Source organism: Grampus griseus (assembly GCF_964374135.1).
Source record: "Grampus griseus genome assembly, chromosome: 10".
In the NCBI taxonomy this organism is placed as follows: domain Eukaryota; kingdom Metazoa; phylum Chordata; class Mammalia; order Artiodactyla; family Delphinidae; genus Grampus; species Grampus griseus.
The window spans coordinates 80,736,344-80,758,206 of record NC_139004.1 but is presented as its reverse complement, the minus strand read 5'-3'; the positions used below and the strand labels follow the sequence as shown (position 1 = coordinate 80,758,206).

The following is a 21,863-nucleotide window of genomic DNA, read 5'->3' as shown; positions in this document are numbered from 1 at the left end:
CAATTTAAAAGCATCTTTGTAAACTGAGACAGGCTATTTGGAAACACCAGCTGCTTCCTTCTAAGTTAGCTTCAACTTTGGCCTTCGTTTTGCCTATGCCAGAAATGGTTACAGAACATATGGCCACTCGGTGCTCAGATAAATGCCGTCCTCCTGCCTGGCCTCCCCATTGCCTGGGCCTGCTCAGGCCCTGGGCTCCCTTCCACTTCCACCAGGACCCTTTATACTGCTAAAGCAGCGCAGCAGTGCTGAGTACACGCTGGGTTTAACTGGGAGGTTCCTCCTGGTGTGTTCGCCTCTGAGAGCCTGGGAGGAAGAGGACGGAGCCAGCCCTGAGACGTCCGTGTGTCACCAACCGAGGCGGATGCCTCTAGTACTTGATTCTTAGGGTATTTTGTCTTTGAATCAAGTGCGGCCACAATTCTGTTGGGAAAGTTTTGCCTGTTGACTTGCTGAGCGGGCCTTGGCTTAGCTTTGATGCCGCCCTTAAGGCTGGCTCGTTCCAGAGTTATTGCACGTGTCAATGTAGGTGAAATAATAGCCGCTTACAGTGGCCTTAGGACAGGACACGGGTGTCTGGCTCGTGTCTGTGGTTCGCTGGCGAAGCCTGGGCTGTCAGGAAAAATCCCTGAGCATCGTGGCTCAAACATGTGGCTGACTTGAAGGGCGCCTGGAGTTTCTTTGCCTAAGTAGAGAATGTTCTTTTTCAGGAACCTTGGAGAGAATGCAATCAGGTCTGTCCAGTTTGATGCCTTTGTGAAGATGAAGAATCTTAAAGAGCTGTAAGTACCAGGGATTCTGTGGCCCCAGTTGGCGTGAGTAGAGGATTTCCGAGTAAGAAGTGCCTTCATTGGATTATGCTCTATTTTATATAATAGTTGTGATCGTTTATCGTTGTCTGTAAGTTCAATTGTCTTTTTGAAAAAAATGCCCTCTGGGGGCTTCTTCTGAATCAGGGGTCAGTATACTTTTGCTTATAGGGCCACAGTAAATATTTTCAACTTTTTGGGCCACAGGGCCTCTGCCATGACAACTTGACTCTTGTAGCAAGAAACCAGCCATAAATAAGACATAAACGAATAGGTGTGGCCGTGTGCCAGTAAATTCTTATTTACAAAAGCAGGCAGTGGGCCTGCAGGCCGTCGTCGACTAACCGCTGCTCTGGGTGATGTGAAACAAACTCTCTTCTGTAAATGGATAATCCTCCCTTTCATTACGTCAAGGACAAGTGCTTCATCTTTTAGGGGTGCCTACAATGAAGGGCTTGTATTGAGAGGGGCTTCTTAAAAGATCTGGGTGGGCTGTGAGCAGGGCAGAGCTCTCCGTGGGATGGTGGCACGTACCGTGGGATAGTGAGGAGACGCCCAGCCCACGTGTGTTCCCAGGGCCCCCGTGGTGTTTGTGGACCGTGATACTGCCGCTGCAGACTTGCCGTGTGGGCCCATGGGCGACAAGGGTTAGAAGAGCTTGCCTGTGTCCTAGTCTCTGGCAGAGGAGCTCATCTAAGTATTCAGGTAGCAACACGCAGGTTTCCTTTCTTCTTCCTGTACGTGAGTCCGATTCTGCAGCCATTGAGTCTGAGCCATAATGTCTAGTTCCCTGAAGGTGCAGCTTTGGGTTCCTACAAGTGCTGAGAACATCGGGCATGCCAATGGCCGCCTTTGCACCCTGAGCTCATCCTCGTCCCTGCGGCCAATCCTGGTGGACCCTCGGTGGCAGCGGGGAGGGGAGGAATGGGGCAGTAGGGGGGTGCAGTCCCCATAGTTGGAAACCGAAGCAGGAAGAGGCCCCGGTGGCGTTCCCAGGGGTGCGTGAGGGGAGGCGAGGTGGACGGGCCCTGGCCTCACGACGTTCAGTGTCCTGCGAGATTGAAGTCTGTCAAGTCGGTGCCCTTTCTCGTAAGGGTCCTGATCTTAGAACGGGAGTGCGTGGAAGGATGGACACTTGGGTAGATGTGTGGTAAAGCAGGTGTCACAGAGCACTCAGATTTTACAAAGTGAGTGAGTCTGTGAGTGTTCACGGTGCATTTCCCTCCAGCATCTGTCTTTGAAACTTTCCAAATAACATGTTGGAAGTAAAAAAGATCCAGTTAAAGGGAAGAGAGAGAAAGAGAGCAGGACAGGGAGAGAGGATTTTCCTTTGGGCCTCCTGAAGACTCAGGTTTCCTGAGACAGTTTTCTAGTTGGGACTAACTGGGCCCTTCCAGGTGCTTGGAGCCCCTCCCCCGCAGATGCATCTGTGTGGTTCTGGAGGCTCAGCCTTGGCCCCCTGCCTAGGCTTCCCATCAATCGCTGCATGTACCCATCTGGGGCTGGCCGTGGGCCCAGTCCTCTGATGGGAGAAACGGTTAATCCCACTTGGTCATTTTCTTCCCCCATTGGATCAAGGCAGGTTGTGCTGTGCACTTAGTCATCCTCTGGGTAAATTTCCACAAGCGATGATTAGAAACACATTTGGTGTTGGAATCATGAAAATGTGTGATATAAGCCAGCGGAGTGCCGGGATGGCTGCAGGCGGGGGCCCGGAATGGCCGTGCCTTTGGCTGCGGGAAGCTGCAGAGCCTTGGGGTCACCAGCGATCCCCCGTCTGGCCTACGCTTGGTCTCGGAGGTGATGCGTGCGTGTGGAGGGGAGGTCGGTGTCCCACCGGGTCCCTCCATTTCTCTCCCTCCATCCCGTTAATCCTAACTCATTCTTTAGGACAGCCTTCTGTCCACCCTGAGTACCTGCCGTCTTCTAAGGTCTGGACCCCTCGGTGTGAGGAGGGTTTCATGCAGAGGAGGCAGGAAATTCTCTAGGGAGCTCGGCCAGCAAATGCCCTGAACGCATGATGTGAAGCTGAACCCTTTCCAAACACATTTCTGATCAAGGAGAAACGTCAGATTTGTTTTCTCCAGTTTGTTCCTGTGGTTCGAATGAAATATGTCCCTGTCCCCGACATAACGGGCTAAAGGCTCCCCGAGATGGCCAGTGTCCTCCCCTAGACTTCCGTGTGTAGTGCCCAGGCCTTCCTGCGGAAAGGGGCAGGCACGTCAGATGCCCCTTGATGGGAAGCCGTCGGTGCTTCTGACAGGGGGAGAGGCCCTTTCCACTCTTCGCCTGGGCTCGGGAGTTCTCCTGTGCCTGGCGGCAGCCTTCCCGACCACCACACAGCCTGCCCTGGGAAGCTCTCCAGAGGCTGGTGTGATTCAGCCGCTTCTTCGCGCTCACCTGTGAGGGCCTGTCCACCACCTACAGTAACTCCTCAACAGCGCCTCTCTCCACGTATCGCTAAGCACAGCCCTACCACCCATCAAATACAAAACCTAGGGCTGATTGTAAGGTCAAATATGGGCAAGCATCCCTGTTACAATGGCTTTGTGCTCAATTATTTCAGTCCTGAATGAGCACTTCCCAAAATTATTTGGTTTAAAATGCTCAGCTCATTGGGGAACGGTGAGGAGAGGAGCGAGGAGCAGATTCTATGTCATTTCGCCTCTGCCTTGGGTTCTCTGCCTTCAGGTTCTCTCTGCCTTGCTGTTTACTAGTTTGATGGTTTCCCTGCTCATTAGAAGGTCAGAGTGAAATGAAGAACGAGAAAGGGGCCTGAGGAATATGGTGAGGGTGGGGGAGGCCATTGCTCTATCACTGGCCCATGTGACATTTTTGGAATTTCAGAGCATCCCGGTACCCCTTTTTTGTCACCATGTACCGGGGACAGTTTATTCCAGGGAAGCGCATGTAATAAGTCCTGTGTCCATCCCCGTGCCGGGCTAACCTCCGCTCTTGAGCTCACGGCCCGAGGTCTTCCAGGAACACGGCAGCTCAGCCCCTCAGCTGACTTATCTTCGAGTGACTCCTCAGGAAGGAATGTCCGCAGAGATGGCGATTCCGATTTCTGTTGAAAAAGCTGATCCTCAGTTGCTGAGAAATGAGAAAGAAAATATGCTCTGTTTTGGTTGGAGCCTCACAAAACCCAAGTTGTGCGTTCTCATGCTCCCTGGGCAGTGGCAATTAACTCACAGGCACTATTTAGGGAGCGGAGCCGAATCCTGCCGGCCTCCTGAATAGCGCTGGTGTGGAGATAAATACACAAACAAGAGGGGAGCACGCCCGCGAGGCTGACATTTGGATGCAAGGAAACGTGCAGCCCTGCCAGATGAAAACAGAGCAGCCACACAGAAAAGGGAGCCCTTCTCGGGCTTGAGATCGGAGCCTCGCATGGAGCTTAGGCGCTCCAAGTGGCTTATCGGGGGGGTGGGAAAAAGCAGAGAGGAGGCTGTGCTACTCCCGTCTGTGGGATGCTCAGAGGCCAGGAGACGGCGTCCCTGGGGTCACATGAGCGCAGTGGCTGTCGTGGGACACGTGTGAACTCCGGGTGGCTGCTACTTGAAGTGTGGCCCTTAGACCAGCGGAGTCAGCATCACCTGGCGGCCTGTCAGCGATGCAGAATCCAACCCACTGAGCCAGAAGCTGCGTTTTCTCACAGTCTCCAGGTAGACTGTACTTACCGCTCTAGGTCGCAGGAGAGGAGCCGTAAGAAAGAGCATCTCCCATTCAAGCTTTCTGACTTTCACGGCACAAGCTGATCGGAGGCGATGGGTCATTCGGGGCACAGAGGCAGATATCCCTTCTTTGCGGTCACACTTCACACGACCCTTTTGTCTTGCTTTCAGCCATATCAGCAGCGACAGCTTCCTGTGCGACTGCCAGCTGAAGTGGCTGCCCCCGTGGCTGCTGGGCAGGACGCTGCAGGGCTTCGTGACAGCCACCTGTGCCCACCCAGAGTCACTGAAGGGCCAGAGCATCTTTGCCGTGCCGCCAGAGAGTTTCGTGTGTGGTAAGACTGTCTTTGTGGTTTTTTTTTTTATTTTCCACAAAGGGTAAGGAGGCCAGGAGGCTTCACTATGGGAGTGATTCCTGTGATCAGAGTCAACCCTAGCCCTAGCCCATGGTTACCCATCAGCTGCTGGATACAATTTATTTCCCACTGAAACCACACGTAGTGTTTACGGTGCCGTCGCCTCATTATGTGGTTCTTGGAGTGCGTGCGTTTAATCAGGAGCAAGCACGAGCTGCTTCAGTTACACGGCAAATAATCAGTTACAGGAAGATGGCTGTGTTGTTTCAAGCCAGCGCTGGTGCCCGGATTTAGCTGTGAATTTACTCAGCATAGGAGGCTGGGGTTTTCCTGTGTGTTTCTTTCCAGCCCCAAGAATGAAAGGTTAAATACAGGAAGAAGGAGTCTCAGGAGAACAGCTGCTGTAGTAAAAAGAATTCCTTCATGTTGACTTGTGCTCTTGCTGTGTCTCCAAAGCACTGGAATCGGCACTGGTAGCTTTAAATTCTTTCTTCCTCCCGACTGTTGGCATGTAGGTCTTGCCATCTTTTGGACCAGGGGTGGTTGGGATCCAAGTTTGGCTGCAAAGAGCACAGAAAATGGTGAGCATCTGAACACAGAAACACACACACATATACACTCACACGTACGTGCACACAGGCACCACACACCACACTCAAATAGAGAGGATGCAGCCTCGTGGTCAGAAAGATGTGTTCAAAGAGCGAGATGAATTTTGAGTTGTTGCTGGTTTCTGCTCTAAGCAGGAGCGAGGGTGGCATTCCCGGGCCTGACTGGAACTGCTGGACAGGTGCGTCCTGCTGCCTTTCATCCCTCTGGTCTGCCTTGAGCCTTGGGTGTGATATTCCCAACCAGGGGCTCCTGTAGGGTCTGGGGACCCCAGTGGTCCACTTCTCTGTCCTACTTTTTGGGCACAGCAGTAGCCAGTGTGCCTGCTGACATCAAGATACAGGTGGCCCCCTTTCACACGCCCACTCACCAGCACCTCCATCACTTCTGAGAGCAGGCTTGCTTTCCTTTCTCCTGACCCAGTCCAGCAGGAAGCCTTAAGTACACTATCAACGTGGGAGCAGCCCTGCCAAATCAGCTGTCTTTACTGTCATTCTCATGGGCACTGTGCACATGGCCCCCCATTGCCTAGGATGGAATAGCCGTGCCATCCATTGTTCCTTGGGTTTCTGGTCCCTGACCATTCTGTTGTAACAGAGCTCCCTGAAATTGCACTTTCTGCCCCTCCGTCCTGTCTCCTGCCACAGGGCATAACCTCTCCCTTTGGATAGGAGCCACGGCAGGACTTGGGACACGCTGCCCCCAGCCTCCGGCCTGTGGCCCTGGCGTATTCTGAGATGTAGCAGTTTTGACACATTTCTCAGAGCCACCTCCACATTTTCACTCAGGCTCCAACCCAAACAATCATCAAGTACTAATGGGAATCATGAAAACACTTGGCAGGAGATCAAAGTTTCAAGCTCTGTGGGAATCTCCCAGTCGTTTTTTATAAAATGCAAGTATAACCCCTTCACGCCCACTAGGCTAGCTAGAATCAAAAAGTCAGATACCAACAAGTGTTGGTGAGGAAGCCTCCTACGCTTTGGGGGAGGGGAATACAACATGGCGTAGCTGCTTTGGAAGACGGTTTGGAAGTGTCTCAAACAGCTAAACGTAGAGTTACGATATCACCCGCCAGTTCCACTCCTAGGTAAATACCCAAGAGAAACAAAATGTATGTCCACGTCAAAACTTGTACATGAATGTGCATAGCAGCATTACTCATACTGACCAAAAAGTGGAAAGGACCCAGATGCCCATTGGTTGATGAATGGGTAAATAAAATGTGGTATAGGCATACAATTAGGACTACTATTAGGTCATAAAAGGGAATCAGTCTTACAATATAGATGAACCTTGAAATATAAGGCTAAGTGAACAAAGTCATTCACAAAACACTGTATGTTATATATGATTCCATTCTCATAAAATGTCCAAAATAGGAAAACCTGTAAAGGTAGAAAGTAGATAAGTGGTTCCTTAGGGCTGGGGAGGGGTGGAGGGAGAGGGATGATAGCTAAAGGTACAGAGGTTCTTTCTGAGGTGATGAAAAATGTTCTTAAAGTTGACTGTGATGATGGTTACACATATTTGTGAATGTACGAAAAACCGTGAAATTGTCCACTTAAATAGGTGAATGATATTGTAAGGAAATTATATTTAAACAAAGCTGTTTTTTAAAAGAGAAGTATAATTTACATATAAAATTCACCCCTCTAAAGTGTACAAGTCAGTGGTTTTTAGAACACGGAACAGTTGTGTAACCCTCACTACTATCTAATTTTACAACATTTTCATCACCCAGAAAAGAAACCACAAAACCATTAGCAGTCACTCTGTCTCCTCCCCTGGCAGCCACTCCTCTACATTAGGTCTCTATGATTTACCTATTCTGGATGTTTCATATAAATAGAATCCTCCAATACATAGTCTTTTGTGACTAGCCTTTTTCACTTAGTATAAATTTTTTATCATGTATTTTTAGTACTTCATTACTTTTTAAGTGGCTGAATAAATATTCCATTGTATGGGTATACATTTATTTAGCCATTCATCAGGTGGTTTCCACTTCTTGGTTATTATAAATAATGCTGCTATGAACACTGCCGTACAAGTTTGTGTGTGAAATCTCTTGGGTTATATACTAGGAATGGAATTGCTGGGTCATACGGTAACTCCATGCTAAACTTTTTAAGGAGCTGCCAGGCTGTTTTCCAAAGTGGCTGCACCATTTCGTATGCCCCTCAACAATGTATGAGGAGTCTGATGTCTCCCCATCCTTGTCAACACTTGGTACTGCCTTTTAAATTGTACCTATGCTAGTGGATGTGAAGTGGAATCTCACTGTGGTTTTGATTTGCATTTCCCTAATGCCTAATGATGTTGAGTATGTTTTCACATGCTTAGTGGACTTATATGTATATCTGCCATGGAAAAATGCTACTCAAATCTTCTGCCCATGTTTTAATTGGTCATTTGTCTTTTCATTGTTGAGTTATAAGAGTTCTTTATATATTATGGATACTAGATCCTCAGCAGATATAAGGTTTGCCAATATCTTCTACCAGTCTGTGGCTGGGTTTTTTCTGTTTTTTGTTTTTTTCATTTTCTTGACATTTGAAGCACAAAGGTTTTAAATTCTGATTAAGTCCAATTTCTTTCTTTTTTTTTTTCTTCTGTCATTTGTACTTTTGATGTCATATCTAAGAAACTATTGCCAGAGACGAGGTCACAAATATTTACACCTATGTTTTCTTCTAAGAGTTGCACAATTTTATTAGCTCATACATAGTCCTCCAGTTTTGGTCTTCTGGTTGAAGACTCTTCTATTATGGTTCCCTCCCATGTCCCCATAAATTTTGGGGTCAGCTTGTCATTTATGCAATAAAGACAACTGGAATTTTGAAATAGGGATTGCATTGAACCTCTTGATTAATTTGGGGAGTATTGCCATCATAATATTAAGTCTTCCCAATCTGTGAACGTGTGATGTCTTTCCGTCTTTTTGTAGCTCTTTTTCACTTTCTTTCAATGAAATTTTATAGCTTCCGTTATATGGGTCTCACTTTCTTTTGCTAAATTTATTCCTGTTGGTGTTTTTTCTTTATGGTGCTACTTAAATGGAGTTCTTAATTTCATTTTTAAATTTTCATTGCTAGTGTATAGAGATGGGATTGAATTTTATGTTGATTTTGTATCCTGTAACTATGTTGAAATCATTTATTAGTTCTAACAGTTTTTCGGTGAATTCCTTAGGATTTTTTTAATATATGATCATCATGTCATTTGCAAAAAGGTAGTTTTTTTCCTTTCCAATCTGAATGCTTTTTCTTTCTTTTTCTTATCTAACTGCCCTGGCCAGGTTCTCCAGTACAATGTTGAATAGAAGGGATGAGGGTAGACATCCTTGTCATTTTCCTGATTTTAGGGGAAAAGCATTCAGTCTTTCACCATTAAGTATGATGTTAGCTGTGGGTTTTCAATGGATGACCTTTATTGAGTTGATGAATTTCCCTTCTATTTCTAATTTGAGTGTTTTGTTTTGTTTTGTTTTTAATAAATTTATTTATTTTTGGCTGTGCCGGGTCTTCATTGCTGTGTGCGGGCTTTGTCTAGTTGTGGTGAGCAGGGGCTACTCTTTGTTGCAGTGCACGGGCTTCTCATTGCGGTGGCTTCTCTTGTTGCGGAGCACGGGCTCTAGGCGCACGGGCTTCAGTAGTTGTGGCACACAGGCTCAGTAGTTGTGGCCCGCGGGCTCTAGAGCGCAGGCTCAGTAGTTGTGGCACACGGGCCTAGTTGCTCCCCAGCATGTGGGATCTTACCAGACCCGGGCTTGAACCTGTGTCAGGTGCATTCTTAACCACTGCGCCACCAGGGAAGCCCTGTTGGGTGTTTTATGTTGGATTTTGTGAAATGCTTTTTCTGCATCTGGTGAATCACGTGATTTCTTTCCCTTTATTTTACTGATATGGTGTATTACATTTTTGGATGTTAAAACAACTTTGCATTCCTGGGATAAGTGCAACTTGGTCATGGTATAACATCTTTTTATATGTTATGGGATTTGGTTTGTTAGTTTTTTGTTGTTTTTTCATTTATATTTCTAATTTTTGTTTTACTTATTTTTGGCTGCGTTGGGTTTCACTGTTGCGCAGGCTTTCTCTAGTTGCGGCGAGTGGGGGCTACTCCTTATTGCGGTGCCTCTTTTGTGGAGCATGGGCTCTGGGTGTGTGGGCTTCAGTAGTTGTGTCACTTGGGCTCAGTAGTTGTGGCGCGCAGGCTCGGTGGTTGCTGTGCATGGGCTTAGTTGCTCCGCGGCATGTGGGATCTTCCCAGACCAGGGCTTGAACCTGTGTCCCCTGCATTTGGCAGGCAGATTCTTAACCACTCTGCCACCAGGGAAGCCCTGGTTTGGTAGTATGTTTGTTGAGATTTTTTTTCTTATAATTTATTAACAAATAAGTATTTTTATTTTTTAGCTTACAGAAGGTCTTTTTTTATTCAAGTCAGTGTGAGTTGGTACTTCATTGTAGTTTTGATTTGCATTTCTCTTAATAATTAGCGATGTTGAGCATCTTTTCATGTGCCTGGTGGCCATTTGTATGTCTTCTTTGGAGAAATGTGTATTTAGGTCTTCTGCCCGTTTTTGGATTGGGTTGTTTGTTTTTTTGATATTGAGCTGTATGAGCTGTTTGTATGTTTCGGAAGTTAAGCCCTTGTGGGTGGCGTCAATTTGGATTTGGATACTTTTTATTGTCTGATTGCTGGGGCTATGATTTCCAACACTATGTTGAATGGAAGCGGTAGGAGTGGGCATCCTTGTCTTATTCCAGGTTTTAGCGGGAAGGCTTTCAGCTTTTTACTGTTGAGTATTATATACTCGGTGGTGGGTTTGTCATAAATAGCTTTTATTATGTTGACATGTGTTCCCTCTGTACCCACTTTGTTAAGATTTCTTATGAATGGATGTTGAATTTTATCAGATGCTTTTTCTGCATCTATCGAGATGATCATGTGGTTTTTGTCTTTTGTTCATGTGGTATATCACATGGATTGATTAGCGTATGTTGAAGCATCCTTGTGACCCTGGGATGAATCCAACTTGGTCGTGGTGTATGATATTTTTTCTGTGTTGTTGCATTCAGTTTGCTAATATTTTGTTGAGGATTTTTGCATCAGAGATTTGGCCTGTAATTTTCTTTTTTTGGTAGTGTCTTTGTCTGATTTTGGTATCAGGGTGATGGTGGCTTCATAGAGTGTCTCTGGGAGTGTTCCCTCCTCTTCAGTCTTTCGGAAGAGTTTGAGAAGGATCGGTATAAGTTCTTCTTTGTGTGTTTGGTAGAATTTGCCTGTGAAGCCATCCTAGTCCTGGACTTTAGTTTGTAGAGAGGTTTTTTGTGTTTGTTTTTTTACAGATTCTACGTCACTCCTAGTGATCCATCTGGTCAATTTATCTGTTTCTTCTCGATTCCGTTTTGGTGGGCCATATGTTTCTAGAAACTTGTCCATTTATTCTAGGCTGTCGAATTTGCTGGCATATACAAGTGCCAAATTCATATATGAATTTGTTCATAGTATTACCTTACGGTCTTCTGTATTTCTGTGGTATGGGTTGTTATTTCTCCTTTATCATTTCTTATTTTCTTTATTTGGGTCCTCTCTTTTCTTGGTGAGCCTGGCCAGAGGTTTGTCCATTTTGTTTACCCTTTCAAAGAACCAGCTCTTGGTTTTACTGACTGTAGAGAATTCTTGTATGTTTACTCATAAAGGTCTACAGTTTTCTGTTTTCTCTGGTTTTGTTATCAGGTAATACTAACCTTATAGAATGGAGTTAGGAAATGTTCACCCCTCATCTATTTCTTTTTTTCTTTTTTGGAAGGATTTATGAAGGATTAGTGATAATTCTTTAGATGTTTGGTAAATTTCACCAGCCATTTGGCTCTGGAGTTCTCTTTGTAGGAAGTTTTAAAATTGTCTTTACTTGTTATATCTATGCAGATTTTCTTTTTCTTCTTGAGTCAGCTTTCAGTTTGTGCATTTCAGACAGGTTATCTAATTTGTTGGTGTACAGTTACTCATAGTATTCCTCTGTATTCTTGTCTGTTGCTGTAAGGTTGGTAGTATTGTCCTTTCTTTGATTAGCATTTGAGTCTTCTCTCCTTTCTCTCTTCTTTTCCCTACCGTACTGTAACTATGTATTATTCAGTTTTGTTGATATTTTCAAAGAAGAGGAGCAGAAGAGAGTTCCTCAAAGAAAAGGAATAGAAGAGAGTCACAAACAAAAGTCCTTACGTATTTACCTATGTTGTTCCTTTAATGGTGTTTTTTTTTTGTTTGTGGAGTTACTGACGCGTCTTTTCATTTCCGCCTGAAGGATTCCCTTTGGTATTTCTTGTAGGGCAGGTCTGATAGCTGTAAATTCTGTGTTTTTGTTTTTGTTTTTGTTTTTTAAGGGAATTCCTTTATTTTTATTTTTTATTTATTTATTTTTGGCTGTGTTGGGTCTTCGTTTCTGTGCAAGGGCTTTCTCTAGTTGCGGCAAGCGGGGGCCATTCTTCATCACAGCGTGCGGGCCTCTCACTATCGCGGCCTCTCTTGTTGCGGAGCACAGGCTCCAGATGCGCAGGCTCAGTAATTGTGGCTCATGGGCCTAGTTGCTCCGTGGCATGTGGGATCTTCCAGACCAGGGCTCAAACCCGTGTCCCCTGCATTGGCAGGCAGACTCTCAACCACTGCGCCACCAGGGAAGCCCTCTCTGTTTTTTTGTTTTTAAATCTGAGAATGTCGTAATTTCTCCTTCATTTTTGAAGGATCGTTTTGCTGGATATAGAATTTAGTTAACAGTCTCTGTTTCAGTACTTTGAACATGTCTTCCTACTGCCTTCTCACCTCCATGGTTTCTGATGAGACATCAGCTGTTAATGTTATTGAAGATCCCTCGTATGTGAAGAGTTGCTGTGCTCTTGCTGCTTTCAAGATTCTTTGTCTTTGCACAGTTTGACTATGAAGCTTCTAGCTGTGGATCTTTGAATTTATTCCATTTGGTGTTCACTGAGCTTCTCGGATGTGTAGATGCAAACTTTTCATCCAACTTGGGAAGTTTGGGGCCATGATTTCTTCAGATAGTCTTTCTGTTCCTTTTTCTTTCTCCTCCTTCTTGGACTCCCATTATTTGTATGTTGTTATGCCTGATGGTATCCCACAGGTCTCTGTGACTCTGCTCACCTTCTTCATTCTTTTGTTTCTCAGACTGGATAACCTCAGTTGGCCTGTCCCAATTTCCCTGACTCTTCTGCCAGCTCAGTTCAGCTGTTGAGCTCCTTTCGTGAATTTTTTATTTCAGTTATTGTACTTTTAAACTGCAAATGTATATTGGGTTCATTTTTACAATTTCTAGCTCTTTCTTGATATTCTTTATTTGGTGGGAAAGGATTTACATACTTCCTTCTAGACGTGGTTTCTTTTAGTTCTGTGTACCTATTTAGAAAGCCAACTTAAAGTGTTTTTTTAGTAGGTACAAGATCTGGACTTCCTCAAGGACAGTTTCTATTGACTGCTTTGTGTGGTTTTTTTTCTATTTTTTCTTTGTTGATAAATGAGTGTTTTAAATAGTGTAGCAACTCTGGAAATCAGATCTTCCCTGTGTCTTCCCCTGGGGTTTGTTGTTTAGTTTATTGTTACAGTTTACTTGTTTAGTGCCTTTCGTGGACACATGTTGTAAAATCTGTTCTGTGCAGCCACTTTAGTCCCTCTGTGGTTGGCTTAGTGGTTAGCTAATGACTGGACAGAGTCCTTAAATTACTTCAGGCCTCCTGTCCTTTGCCCAGCATCTCTGCTGTGTGTTGGGGGTGTGCCATCACTTCCTGTTTGCACTGATCCTCGATGAGGGTCACAGGGAAGAAATTTGGACCCTCTGAGGTCTTTCCTGGACATACACATAGCGCTGCACATGCAGGTGGCCTTCTCGGTCCTCGGGAACATGTTGCCCTTTTCAAAGCCTGGTGATGACGTTTCATTCACCCAATTTCCTTTGCAGTTTCCTGGCCAGCCTATCAGTGGTTCCAACTGATAACTTCTGCCTCAGCCCTGACTGCTGATTATTTTTACCACATGCCCCTGGGATAGGGCTTCCCTTGCTGAGCAAACTGTATCAGGTGGAACAAAAGGCAAGCCCCGAAGATGCAGCTTTTGTGGGCGTGCGCAGCTCACCCTGCCCCCCTCACTGGTTGCTAGGCTTGCTGAGTCTCAATGCTACTGTAGAGCTGGAGAGAGAGGGATGGGACTTCGGGTAGGTTATAATGCCATAAAGCTCACTTTTCTTCCTGAGATTCAGGTGTTTTCTTGAATTAACACTTCATGGGTTGTTCTAGCCTTTAGCTAGTTTCTAAGATTCCGAAGAAGTTGATTGTGATCATTTTTTGCTTATATTGTCACTGCTTTAATAGGAGGTGCAGATTTTCAGATGTCTTTATTCTGACATTCTGGAAGTACTTCATCCCCTCTCCCTTTGGAGTAAAGTTTGTGGGTGAGGCCCTTGCATTCATGGTTGACTCTCTGAGTCTTGTGTGACAGTGAGTAAGTGTACGTAGCCTTCTCATGGAAACTGCGGATTGCTTTGATAACTGACTACCAGTGGATGTGTTTGAATTGAGGAGCGTGACCATGGAGGGATCACCATTCACGTATCTGTAATTGGATACAGTCAGACAGCCACGGTGCAAGTCCCTGACAGCTTAGGGTGCACAGGGACCCCGAAAGGACTGGTCACTGCTCGGGTCTGACTCAGTTTCTCCTGCGCGTGAACAGCAGCTGGTCCCTGTGTCCGGAAGTCTGAGTTACTTACGTTGGCTCTTCTCACCCCAGATGACGTACCCAAGCCACAGATTATCACCCAACCAGAGACGACCACAGCTGTGGTGGGCAAGGACGTCCGCTTCACTTGCTCAGCCGCCAGCAGCAGCAGTTCCCCGATGACGTTCGCCTGGAAGAAGGACAACGAGGTGCTGGCCAACGCTGACATGGAGAACTTCGCCCACGTCCGCGCTCAGGACGGGGAGGTGATGGAGTACACCACCATCCTGCACCTGCGCCGCGTCACCTTCGGGCACGAGGGCCGCTACCAGTGTGTCATCACCAACCACTTCGGCTCCACCTACTCGCACAAGGCTAGGCTCACTGTGAATGGTATGCAAATGCCGCCTTTCCATTGGGGTGTAAGAGTTCTGCAGAGCCACACTCGTGATCGTTCTGTCGCCTGTGTGGAAATGATTGGGACGGGAGAAACACCAGCTTCACTGGGACATTACTGTATCGTACTGTTGCCTGGCTTGGGCCCAGAACAAGTGCTGTAGATTGTAGGGTTATTCTCAGTGCATTCTTCGTTTTGGGTGATTTTTTTTTTTTTAATCCAGTTATTATGTCAAGTGACAGTGTAGCCCCAAACCTTGTTTTTTTGTTTTTTCCATTTATTCTCCTCCTTAATCCAGGATGCCTGGTACCCAGATTCCAAGCATACCCTGATGCTGGGGAAGCTGATGCCCTTTGAGGAGACGACACAGCCGTGGGGCCAGCCTGGGCGGGGCCAAGTCCGACAGTGGTAGGGCTGCCGGCCTGACAGCAGAATGGCCTGTGGGTGTTGGACAAGGAGTTTTACTGGGCAGCCAGCTTTAGAGCCTGTTGAGGTGGCTCCTTCAGGGCTGTTTGTGGTAGTGAGTTTAGGGTAGAAGGAGAGAGAGAGAAATAGCTTGGGCAGTTAACCCCTTGCCCCAGTAACCTAACAAGATTTTCTCGATCATTACAGTTAAAAAGTGCCAGAACTGCCCTGGTCTCTCAGCCCTTACAGACCCCCCAAAAAACTCCCACACTTTTTTTACCACACATTGACGGGTTTGTCTTGGCTTATTCTGAAGGAGTCCTCATTGTTTCTCAAAAGGTCAGGGAACTGTTGAGAGTCCCCACCAAAGCAATCTTGATGGGTACAGTAGTGATGCCCGACATCTGGCTGGATGCTCAGCACTGTGTCAGGGAATATTTGGGATAAACAAGCTGGTGGAATGCTTTCCGCTCGTGTGTATACAGGAATATGGTTCCAGTACCACTGCTCCTAAATGAGTTTTCTTCAAGAGGGAAGAGCCATCCCATTGCTTTCCCCAGGGTGAAGGCATGTTACCTTCTCTCCGTCACAGCTTCTTGCAGGAGCAGATATTCTTGTTTCCTAGGCTCTCTCCGGGTGATTAAGGCAGGCAAGTATGAGGCCCTGGCATTTATGGGATATCCCTGTACAGACTGATCATGACATGACAGACAGTAGGTAAATGTTTCAGGAAAGCCGTACATTTGAGGGGGTGAGAGCCAGCCTTGGGCGTGTGGCGAGAGAGACTGATGGACTGGCTCCCCACTGCCCCCCCTCCCGGTAGGAGAAGCTGGGCGGCCCTTGGAAACCTCAGCTCCTCAGCTCCTGATTTACAGGGGGCAGGAGTGGTTCTGGGCACTGGGCAGATGCTGGCGTGAAGGCTGGTGAACTCATTCGCAGTGGTGGGGAAGGTCAGTTTGACAAACTCCTGGCCTTTGCATTCCAGCTTTCTAAAAACTCGACCCTGTGTGCTTCTGTTTTGCAGTGCTGCCATCATTCACCAAAATGCCCCACGACATCGCCATCCGGACTGGCACCATGGCCCGCCTTGAGTGTGCTGCCACTGGCCACCCTAACCCCCAGATTGCCTGGCAGAAGGATGGAGGCACAGACTTCCCTGCTGCTCGTGAGCGACGCATGCATGTCATGCCAGACGACGATGTGTTTTTCATCACTGATGTGAAGATAGATGACATGGGGGTTTATAGCTGTACCGCCCAGAACTCGGCCGGGTCCATTTCAGCGAACGCCACCCTGACTGTCCTAGGTTCGACTATAGATACACTGAGAGAGAAGAGAGTGTGTGTGAGAGAGAGAGTGTGTGTGCGTGTGTGCGCGCGCGTGTGCATGTGCATCTGTGTATGTGTGAGAGGGAGAGATATCCTTACTTATCCTAGGTACCTAGAGGCAAGGTTCTCTCAAACTGTTCTGTGAAGCCTAGAGTAGGTGAGTGTGGTAGGCTGTTTCTTTGTTTAAAATTTTAGGCTTCTAAGATTTTCTTAAACAAGTGGTTCCATCTCTTTAAGAAAAATAAGAGCCAGTGAATTAGGAGAGTGTTTACAGGGCTTAGGTATAAGACACTCTACCTATAGAACTGCCCTCCAATCGGGCAGGATGGATTTGGTCTGGGTCAAGGATAAACTTGGGCCTGTCACAGGGCAGTCTGGGAACCATAGGGGCTTCTGTGGCTGGAGGTTAGTTCATCCCCAGAAGAGTAATGATTTAGTCATTCTGGTAGAAAATCTTCCAAAAAGCTTGCCACTCTGTTAAAAGATCTTGGCATTTCACTGATGTCTTGGATTTTCCTTGGTCCAGGAGACAAGGCAGAGGTATAGCAGCTGAGGCCCACAGAATAACCGTAAGACCTCCACTGACTTCTTGCAGAAACCCCATCCTTGGCGGTGCCCTTGGAGGACCGCGTGGCATCCGTGGGAGAAACGGTGGCTCTCCAGTGCAAAGCGACTGGAAGCCCTCCCCCCCGCATCACCTGGCTCAAGGGGGACCAGCCCCTGATCCTCACCGAACGGCACCATTTCACCCCCGGCAACCAGCTGCTGGTCGTTCAGAACGTGGTGGTGGAAGATGCGGGCCGGTACACCTGCGAGATGTCCAACGCCCTGGGCACCGAGCGTGCTCACAGCCAGCTGAGCGTCCTGCCCACTCCGGGCTGCAGGAAGGACGGCACCACTGTGGGCATCTTCACCATCGCCGTGGTGTGCAGTATCGTGCTGACGTCCCTGGTCTGGGTGTGCATCATCTATCAGACCAGGAAGAAGAGTGAGGAGTACAGTGTCACTAACACAGGTTAGCTGCTGTGGCGGCGGTGACTCACAGGGAAGGGGAAAAGCAGGGACATTTGTGAAGGAGGCCAGGGCTGGAGGCTTCTTTGAGAATCTCAGGATATTCAGAACTCCTCTAGAACCTTTGGGAATGTGGAGTCACTCAGGACAGCTGAGGCTTTGGTCTCGATGACACCATTCTATCATCTTTCAGGAATTGCACACTATAATGGGAATACTGTCAAATACACTATGAACTCTGCAGTTTTCTGAGGCATCCTTGGCACTTGCTTTGCTGCCACGTGGTAGACTGTTGCTGCAGTGACCTCACAGGTCCCTTCTTTTCTCAGTTCTGTCTCCCTTCCCATCGCTGTGCTTTGTCTTTTGCGGACTCGGACACCTCTCCCACCTGGATGTAGAGTCAGGCTGAGCAGGTCCTGGGAGGGCGTCTCCAGAGCACAGACTCCACAGGGTGTCCCTTGACAGCAGCTGCTGGGGTCTCCTGTGTCTGCCTTTGTTGTCACCTCGAAGGATTGGGACCCCTGGTGTTTGACTGTCCTGTCTCCTTGCAGATGAAACCATCGTGCCACCAGATGTTCCGAGCTACCTCTCTTCTCAGGGGACCCTTTCTGACCGACAGGAAACCATGGTCAGGACTGAGGGTGGCCACCAGGCCAATGGGCACATCGAGAGCAACGGTAAGGCCTCAGCCCTCGGTGCAGCTGCAACCCCCGGGGCTGCTGCCAGCTCTGGCCTGGGGCAGCTGCCTGGTATCCCATCAAGCATATGTGGTGACCTGGCAGGCTGGATGACTCAAGCCTTCTCTTGGGGTTTTTTGGACTTGACCTGTGCGAGTTCTGCAAGGTTTTAAAATCTCCGTCCCCAAGGAAGTCACTGTATTGGGATAGGGTGGGAGAGGGTGGGACTCCTAGTCCGGATAGGGTAGGACTGCCTGAAATAAGAGCAGTGAAGGACGTGCCAGGTACTGAAACCAAGGCACTCGTTGTGCAGGGGAAGCGCCCAGGTCTGCTGTTCCAGTCTCTCAGAGTACAGAGTGCCCACAAGAGTAGGGGAGGCTGAGCCGCCCTTGTTAGGGGCAAGTTTATCCTTGCCAAGAACTCACCATCATGGCTCTGAATGCTGAAAGGCCTGCCTGCTGGGAAGGCAGTATTCGAAAAGGTTCCTTGCTGGACTTCTTGCTTAGCCCAATAACCCAGCACTGGAAAGAACACTTTGAAAAATGTCCCTGTTCTGGTAGCCTTGCCCGTTCTCACGGCTTCCTGTGAAGTGCTGACTAAGCCTGGAGTTTCTAACCGTGTGGGAGTCTGTTGCAGGTGTTTGTCCGAGCGACACAGGCCTCTTTCCAGAGGTGGAAGCTCACGGCATTACGTGCAGGCAGCCCAAGCTCTGCGTCGGGTACACGAAGGAGCAGTGGAAAGTGGTGGAGAAGGCCGATGGCACACCTGGTCCACAGAAGATGATGGGTACGAGATGCTTTCGTCAGGAAAAGTATTTTGCTCTTGAAATCAAAATTTGGGTTGACCTACTCATTAAGTGAAAGTGGGGGAGACATAATTGATGTCAGACTGTCTTAGAATTTGGCATTCAATATATAAACAGGAAGCCCTGGCCTGCCTCTTTTTAAATTCCAGAATAGGATGTCTGTCTCTTAAAAACTATGGTGTGATAAGCCTGAGCGTGAGTTTTCTAGATTTATAAAGTGACTGAAATAAAGGGTTAAGGCCCAAACCAGAGTCCCTTTTCACCAGGGCCGCTGTGAGGCTAAATTTCTAATTGTTCAGAAGACTTCTGGCACTAAATGCTGCGTGGTCACGCAAATGGGATTTTTTTTTGTTCCCTGAGATCAGAGTGTGTGACTTCATGCTCTGATTAAGAAATTAAGCCGAAACGTTTCAACGTGGAAGGGCTCTGTTCTTCATTAATGGCTCGATGTTTGCCCAAGTCCTTTTCCTGTGAACAGATTTGGCAGGGGGGGTCGATCAAAGCAGGGCTCGGGCCTTACGGCTGCAGAGCTGAGCAGCCTGTCCTCTGCGCGGGACGGAGACTTGCGTGGCGATGGGGCTCATCTGTCTCTGGCTCTGTCTGCAGAGCACGGCGGCCCGGCGGTGTGCGGCGACTGCAGCAGCGACACGCACACTTACTCCGAGGAGCAGGCCTTCTGTCCTCAGCCTGTGCCCAGAGACAGTGCACAGCCAGGAACCCTGAGCGGCCTGGAGCCCAGCCCGAGTGACCACCCGCGCTCTTCACAGCAGCAGAGCAGCGGGGCTGCTGAAGGGTCCCGTAGCTGCTGTAGGGGGTCCCTCTACCCCAGTAACCACGACAGAATGCTGGCAGCCTTGAAGAAGCCAGCAGCGCCTCTAGATGGGAAAGGTAACGTGGCACTATCTTCCGAGGCAGCAGCAGGGGGCGAGGAGCGCGGACTCGGCCGGGCCCGAGGGGGGCTGACATGGCCTCTTCCTTCTCTTTCTTCTAGGCGCCTCCTCTTGGACGATAGCACGGTTGTGTGACCTGGACCCCTCAGACCTGCAGCCTTCGTGTGCGTTAACTCTGGGCAAGCCTGAGCTCACAGAAGCTGCCTCGGGCTTTCCTGATGTGCCCAGTGAAGGCCAGCACTTGCTTCTTTCCAATGGACACCTCCCCCAAGCCTGTGACTCCGGTTCTGAGTCCACACCAGTGACGGGACAGCCGCCCGGGAGACGGAGCGCACCGCTGCTGTTTGCACCCAAAAGCTAGGCTTTGTCTACCTCGGCTCTTGTGGCGTCGGTGTCTACAGGAAGGAGAGGTGGGTGAGGGAGCCTGGCGGCTTCAAGCATCACTGATTTGTACATAGTTTTCACCTCCGTGTGGAGCGTCAGCAGTTTGAAGGACTTGCAGCTGAAGCACAGAAATGCAAGAGGCTATTGTGTACAAAAGGCAGAAAAGTATTTGATACCCTTGTACATAAGAGTTTGCAGAGATGGCATATATATTATATATATCTTTTACAGAGGCTATTTTAATCTTTAGTGCATGGTTAACAGAAAAAAACTGTACAATTTTGACTATTATTTTTCATACCAGGTTGCTGTTTAATTTTGGAGCAGGGGGGATAGTTCTGGTGCCTTAATGCACGGATGGAGCTCCTAGGAGCTACAAACCACATTTGTTCACAGGAGTTTTGGGGGGCATGGGAGGGAGGGAAGCGAAGGTCCTTGGCTTGGTATTGCACTTGGGAGGGCAGACCCCCCCCCCTTGCATGCTTTACCGTCAGAGACTCTGTTGGCATTGGAAGTAACTTCATGTCAGTATTGCTTGTGTGTGGATGGCGTCGCAGCGACCTCCCCGTAGAGCCCAGAGGGGCAGATGTCATGTTCCTCTGCAGTGATGGACTTCTCGTAGGTTTAAGTTCCTTCTCTAACAAGTGGAATGGAATGGAGGTTGTTGATCCACCACAAGCAAACTGGTTCAAACAATTAAGCACTGCCTTTCCTCTTCCTTCTGTGATAAAGGCGAATGTGGTCTTGTCAGTATCCTTCGATGGTCATTTGAGGCTTTTTAATAAGATAGCTAGAGGCTGCTGGTGTTGGTACCTGTGGATTTTTCAATAGCGATGTTTTAGTTCTGCGGATACAATTACTATTACATCGGCCTTGGGGGAGGAAAAACGGAGTCCCTCCTTTTCAGGGCTAGCGAGTCTTTACTGAGGGTGCAGAGCAGGCCTGTCCATTTCCTTCCCTCGCACAGATGGACCCGGGCTTGGACTCTAAGTGATGAGCCCTTGACCTGGGTTCTGGGTATATTTGCACTTTTTTGAGACCTGTTGCTAACCATCTTGTGAGTGCCAATGTGTATTTCAGGAAAAATTACGTTGAAACAAGGTCCTTAAAAATCTCAGAAAGCAAAAGTTCCTTTGGCCAAAAAGCTGAAGGGAGGTACTGACAGAATGGTTCCTTACCTATGTTAAATTTCACTGTCAGATGTCATCACTGTTCCAAAAGGTAAGCACATTTAGAATTTTGTTCTCAACAGTTAACTGATTCTCACTTCCACAAAATATGTGAATTTGCTGCTTCTGAGAGGCAATGTGAAAGAGGAAGTATTACTTACTTTTATGTACAAAGTTATTTATTTATAGAAATTTTGGTACAATGTACATTGAAAAGCAACATGTAAAATATTGAAGTGTCTAACAAATGGCATTGAAGTGTCTTTAATAAAGGTTCATTTATAAAATGTTAAGTGTATGGCAGGGTTATTTTTATACCTCCATTAACCAGCATTGCTGCATCCTGTTTAATTCATTCCAGAGATTGCCTTTGTAAGGGAGTCATCCTGCCTGAAGTACGTACCTTCCCCCACCCCACCCCCGAAAAGGGAAAAAACATTTTTAGTCAAAGCAGAATGGTATATATACCTGTTGCTCCAGGGAAAACATGACACCACTAGATTCCTGAGATGGCTTTCTGAATTTTTCTAACACGTGAAGCTTATTAGTTGAGCTCCAAAATGGTGACCTTCCCACTTCATCTCTGATTTCTAGTGTTGAGCTCTAAACTCCAAGCAAC

General features: G+C 47.6%; 1 protein-coding gene across 1 annotated transcript in view; it reads left to right on the top strand.

Annotated features, from left to right (window-relative positions):
* Positions 1-21,858, top strand: part of LRIG1 (leucine rich repeats and immunoglobulin like domains 1) — a gene marked incomplete at its 5' end in the record, with an annotated part of 119,135 nt that extends 97,277 nt beyond the window's left edge. The window contains 9 exons of the mRNA XM_082662610.1: positions 711-782; positions 4,655-4,818; positions 14,251-14,571; positions 16,005-16,286; positions 16,904-17,323; positions 17,871-17,996; positions 18,633-18,782; positions 19,408-19,689; positions 19,793-21,858. Of these exons, the coding sequence (XP_082518736.1) occupies positions 711-782; positions 4,655-4,818; positions 14,251-14,571; positions 16,005-16,286; positions 16,904-17,323; positions 17,871-17,996; positions 18,633-18,782; positions 19,408-19,689; positions 19,793-20,052 (2,077 nt within the window). The 3' untranslated portion in view covers positions 20,053-21,858. The remainder of the gene's footprint in view (positions 1-710; positions 783-4,654; positions 4,819-14,250; positions 14,572-16,004; positions 16,287-16,903; positions 17,324-17,870; positions 17,997-18,632; positions 18,783-19,407; positions 19,690-19,792) is intronic.
* Between the last annotated feature and the right edge of the window lie 5 nt (positions 21,859-21,863).